Raw genomic sequence first — 5,425 nt, 5'->3', positions numbered from 1 at the left:
TCTGTCTCAAAAAAAAAAAAAAAAAAGTTTAAACAAAAAAAAATAGGAACAGTAAGTCAGTCAAACAGGCCAAACCAGAAATAGGGAATAAAGATAATAATCTTTTAAAAAAACCCAAGACGAGTGTGGTGCCTGTGGCTCAAAGGAGTACGGTGCCAGTCACATATGCTGGAGGTGGCGGGTTCAAACCCAGTAGCGACCAAAAACTACAAAAAAATAAAGAAACAAAAACAAACAAACAAATAAAAAAAAAAACCCGAGGACGTAATCAGGCACTATAGAAAAAGTTAATAATTATTTATTTTTAATATATATTTAACTTGCCTACATGTTGTTAATCAAATAAGTATATTTTAAGTATGCTTTTGAAATTATCCCCTATATAAATTATTAAAATTTCCTACATAGACAAAACAACATTTAAAAAATTACCCTCGCTGTTCTCAGGAATCTCTGGCTTTTGGATAATAAACTTTTAACAAATGAATCATCTCCCTGCCTCCGTGTTTAACTAGGACGACAGGCAACGGAGCCACTTTCCGTTCAGCAACACCGTGAGCCACCGAGCCCGGCCCTAAGTTTACCTTTAAAAGAAGAATGGAGGGAGAGGGGGCCCCACGGACTACACTCCCTCCCATGAATAAGCCACCCAGCTGGGATTCCTCGCAGAAGACGTTTCCATTGTCAACACCTGGGAGGGACGCAGGTTGCTGCAGGCACACAGTGAAAGGCCCAAAGGACCCCAGTTTGCACTCTCTTTTTCCCCCTCCGCTTCAGCACCTAGACCTTGCAGAAATGGGAGGTTAAACAAACCTATCTGGCAGAGACAGGGGATTAGCCCAGAGTTGAAGCAGACCCTAGGAAAACCGCATTTCTATCCTCAGTTCCCCTGGTAACTAACCAACCCCCAACCCTGTAGAATCCTGCAAAGCCTCCTTTCACCTAAAGGATTCCATTCTTCTCGCCCGCCCCAACTGAAAGGCAAACAACTCCTTTCCTTTGTCATGCGGGTGCTAAGACATTTTAGGTGTGAAAACCCTTCTCGGTGGGCTAGCCCATAAAGGACCCCATAGCTAATTGGAACTCAGAGTGCTGGCGTTTTCTCCTTAATTCCACTGACGTCAGGTACGAAAACAGCAGCCGAAAGTTTATGTTTAACAGTTTAGGTTTAAAAGGATAATGCAGGGACTGGGGCCCCACCGACTACAGCCCCTCCCATGAACAAGCCCCACCGACTCAAACTGGGATTCTTCCCTGAAGACCCTTCCATTGGCGCCACGTGGGACAGTCTCAAAGCAGCTCAGAGAGCTTTGGGCCAGGGTCCAAGTAACCACTCTAGGAAGAGGATGGAGCAACTGAGTCCCAGCTGCCTGCCCCACTCCATCCTTTGCTCACAGGAGTCTGAGGGCCATGGGGGACCAGTGGCAAACATCACTCTGAACAGGTAAAACTGAAGTGAAATTGCCCAGTCCCGCCACAGCCACTTTCGACTCCAACTACGCCCCTGCCCCTCTCAGGACACCCAGTCTCCTAGACTCACCATTTCCCGGCTTCAGGGATGCCCCGGCGTCCTCCCTACAGATCTCCCAGTACCTGCAGGTCACACGGTGACAGAGGGTGTTGCACAGACAGCTGGATGCTCCTGGAGTAGCAAAGGTTGAAGAGGAGACCTGAGCGCCCAGCTCAACAGACACGCGAGACTCGGGATCCCAGGAACTGCCTCCTGCCTTCCGGCTGTGCATCTCATTGGACAGTTCATATCGGAGCATCTCTGATTGGATAAGGCCTCAGGCCCCACCTCTCTGTCCTTGAGTGACAGCACTGCCATGGGACAAAAGTGTGAATGAGGCCAGAATGCTAACAGTTGCTTTTTGTTGTTTGTTTGTTTGTTTGTTTTAGACACAGTCTCAAGCTGTCGCCCTGGGTAGAGTCCTGGACCATCACAGCTCACAGCAACTTCAAACTCCTGGGCTTAAGCGATTCTCTTGCCTCAGTCTCCCAGGAGCTGAGACTTTAGGCGCCCTCCACAACACTCAGCTATTTTTTTTGTTGCAGTTGTCATTGTGGTTTAGCCGGCTCAGGCAGGGTTCAAAACCACCAGCCTTGGTGTATGTGGCTGGCATCATAACTAACCACTATGTTACAGTGGCCAAGCCTCTTTAGGAGCTTTAATGCTTAAACCAAAAACCTTGCAGGCTGTGTATTCATAGTCACTAGTCCGTGGTCCATCTCTGGCAGGGCAAGAATTTGTTCCTTAAGCTGGACATAGGTGGAAGCCCAAATTCTTCCTAGCAAAGTCCTCAGAGTGTAGAAGGGCTCCCCTTATAGTGCTTGCTGTGCAATGACTCCCCAAACCAGAGGCAAGAATGCAAGAAGAGTCTGTAATGAGCTGCCCTGAGCCAGGCCCATTTAAGCCACACGCCAGTGTTATCTCTGTTAATTCTCACACATACCCCACGAGTAGGCATCCCCTACTTGTGAGGAGGAATCCTGAGGCTGACTAATCGTCCATCATAAAGTTCACAAGTCCATCAAAGCTGGGATGAAAATCCAGGTCTTCTCAGGCCAGGCACAGTGGATCACACGTGTAATCCCAGCACTTGGGAGGCCCAGGTGGTGGACTGCCTAAGAAAGAGCAAGAGCATGTCTCTAAAATAAAAAATTACTGGGTGTTGTGGGGGCACCTGTAGTCCCAGCTATTTGGGAGGCTGAGGCAAGAGAATCACTTAAGTCCAAGAGCTTGAGATTGCTGTGAGCTATGACGCCATGGCACTCTACTAAAGGCAACAAAGCAAGACTGTCTCAAAATGAAAAAAAGAAAGAAAGAAAGAAAGAAAATCCAGGCTTTCTTCTCCATCTGGTTCAGCCTTAACTTCCCAGAATTAGTTCTGTCTTAATATCATGTCCTGTGCTTTGTCCTGACCCTATGACAGAAGGGGTCAGTAGCAGGACTCTGTTCTGTAAGGATGGGTAAGGATCCTGGCAAGGTATTTCCTCTGAAACAGCAAATATAACCTTAGAAGTCACTGTTCTAGAAGTCACTATTCGGTCACTCTCCGCTGAATAGTTTCCCAAGGAAATGGTGAGGTAGAGCAGTCTGCAACAAAGCCCCCCTTCTGATGCTCTGTGGAGTGAGACACCACAAAAGGGCAACACTCAAAGGGTGGTGAAAAAAGCAGGGATCAGGAGGGCAAACTGGAGTAGTGTTAAAACTGCCACAGCAGGGTGCTAGACAGTCAACAGATCAGAGAGCATGTTTCCCAGCCACCAGGAGGCCCAAGAGCACCTTGTGGCTCTAGTCCAGGAGGTGTCTTGTCATCTGCTTACCCAAGAATGACCTGGAGACCTTGAACATGTCCTAGGCCTGGCCCCAGAGGTTCTCATTTTGATAGTAAGGACAGCATCCCCAACGTATTCAGTCTCTCCTTGGCCACTGCCTCCCAGTCCTTGTTGGCCTGTGGGTTATGGGGAGAGAGGTGCACCAGTCCCTCCACCTGGACATGTGGCATTAGCCCTGAGAGAGCCCACCATGCCCGCTGCTCAGCCAGTCGCCCCACTCCCATCACCAGCCACACCCCCAGCAGCTGCACCTGCCAGCAAAGAGCCACATCACAGATCCCAAAAAGCTGTTCTGGTTGCTTGACAGGCAGCTTGACAGGGGTGAAGTTGCATCCTCTGGGAGTCAGGAAGAGCAGTGTACACAGATTGTGGACAAAGCAGTGATAGGAAAAAAACCTCGGGCTGTCCACAGAGATTCTGGAAAAGCTCCAGAATCGGGCAAGACTCACTTCTGACTGTGGACACTCCAGTCCCAGCGCTGGTTGTTTAGGGTGCTCTTGGGGAGGAGTCAGCACAGGCCCCCCAATGTCCAACCAGTCGCGGACCATGCTCACTTCCCCAAAGGGCACCCCAGTCTGGGCCAAGTCAAAAGATGCTGGGTTCATCCCCAGGAAGAGCACTTGGCAGTAGTGAGTCACACAACTGTGATGTGGCTCCCACACATACTCCACAGGATTGTACATGATGCCACCTGGCTCTGAAAACTGCAGCTGGGGAGGCACTGTGGCTCAAAGGAGTAGGGCGCTGGCCCCATATGCTGGAGATGGTGGATTCAAACCCAGTCCTGGCCAAAACTGAAAAAAAAAAAAAGAAAAAGAAAACTGCAGCTGGCTCAGCTCAGAGTTGAGCCGAAGCTCCTCCTCCAAGAAGCCCTCAGCACAAGCTTTGAGGGCAGGCTGAGGGCTCCTTCAAGGCACTACTAGTATAGGGCGACCAGATTTTAACATCCGTATGGCTGAACAACATGGGGGAGGGGGGCGGAGCGGGGGCGGGAGACGCAGCCGGGGACGGGGCAGGCAGGGCCTGACAACAATGCAAACTTTGATAAGCAGTTCTCCATAATCACTTCTCAGCAATTATTTATTACAGTTTAACATTATAAAATTAACAAAAATAATATAAAACTCATATTCTGGCGAAATAGCCATATGACGGCCAAAACTCGTATATTCCCTTCTTGTTCTCCAGCCCGTTCGTGCATTCTTTCCAAAGATCGGGACTTTTTAAAAACGCCACGGGACCCGGGCAAATTGTTGAAAAGCGGGACTGTCCCGCCAAAATCGGGACGTCTGGTCACCCTATACTAGTAGCTCACAGAGGGCCACCACTAGGAAAACCTGGGGCACAGCCATGTGTTGTCACCTGGTCCAGCTCTCCATCTTGCTTGTGCTAACAGTTTCTTGACCACCACACTTTTTATTTTTCCTTTTCCTTTTATTGATTAAGGGCAGGGACGGTGACTTTATTCATCTCGATATTCCAGGGCCACTGGATATACTCTTGCCAAAGAGTACCTGTTTCACAAATGTTGACTAAAGGAATGAAAGTCTGTTCACTGAGTGTTCAGTTGTGCGAGGCTTGGGCACCTATTTAAACAGGAGTTAGACGCTGCTTTGAAGGCATTTTGAACGCACATCATGAAGTCTAGCTAAAAACATGCACAGAAATAACTCAGTTGCCTGATGCACAGATGAAGGACATTAGGAGTTACAAGCAAAGGCTATGGCAGTTCAGAGAAAGATGAAATTAGGTCAAATCTCTAGTCAGGGAGTTGGCATTGCAGGAGGCTTCATGCAGGGGGTTGTATTTAAGCTCCCAACTAACAGGCACGAGGTAGAGGTACATGGTACACCTCCTGGGTAAAAGGTTTCGTGACAATGGGGGCTTTACCTAACAAACTCTGTAGCTCTTTTTACACATGACCTCGTGTCTTTTCTGGGATGCAGCTCTGCCTGAGAAATATTTATACTTAGCCCTGGATATAAATTATATCATTTTACTAATTTTAACACTATATACATACATACGTGTTCATATATACAAACACAGTAAATACATGTTTTTCACTCATGGAAACAACATACTA

The 5,425-nt window shown here is 48.1% G+C and overlaps 1 protein-coding gene across 1 annotated transcript in view; it reads right to left on the bottom strand.

The window, feature by feature from the left end:
* Positions 1 to 3,333: 3,333 nt before the first annotated feature.
* LOC105888383 (single-strand selective monofunctional uracil DNA glycosylase-like) overlaps positions 3,334 to 5,425 on the bottom strand; it is a 3,100-nt gene continuing 1,008 nt past the window's right edge. The window contains exons 2-4 of the mRNA XM_023509079.1: positions 4,171 to 4,235; positions 3,789 to 4,053; positions 3,334 to 3,455 (exon numbers count right to left, since the gene is read on the bottom strand). Of these exons, the coding sequence (XP_023364847.1) occupies positions 3,381 to 3,455; positions 3,789 to 4,053; positions 4,171 to 4,235 (405 nt within the window). The 3' untranslated portion in view covers positions 3,334 to 3,380. The remainder of the gene's footprint in view (positions 3,456 to 3,788; positions 4,054 to 4,170; positions 4,236 to 5,425) is intronic.

The sequence above is a fragment of the Otolemur garnettii genome, unplaced genomic scaffold (genome assembly GCF_000181295.1).
Source record: "Otolemur garnettii isolate 467f Iridium unplaced genomic scaffold, OtoGar3 scaffold00338, whole genome shotgun sequence".
NCBI classification, from domain to species: domain Eukaryota; kingdom Metazoa; phylum Chordata; class Mammalia; order Primates; family Galagidae; genus Otolemur; species Otolemur garnettii.
This window is presented reverse-complemented; position numbering and strand designations above follow the sequence as displayed.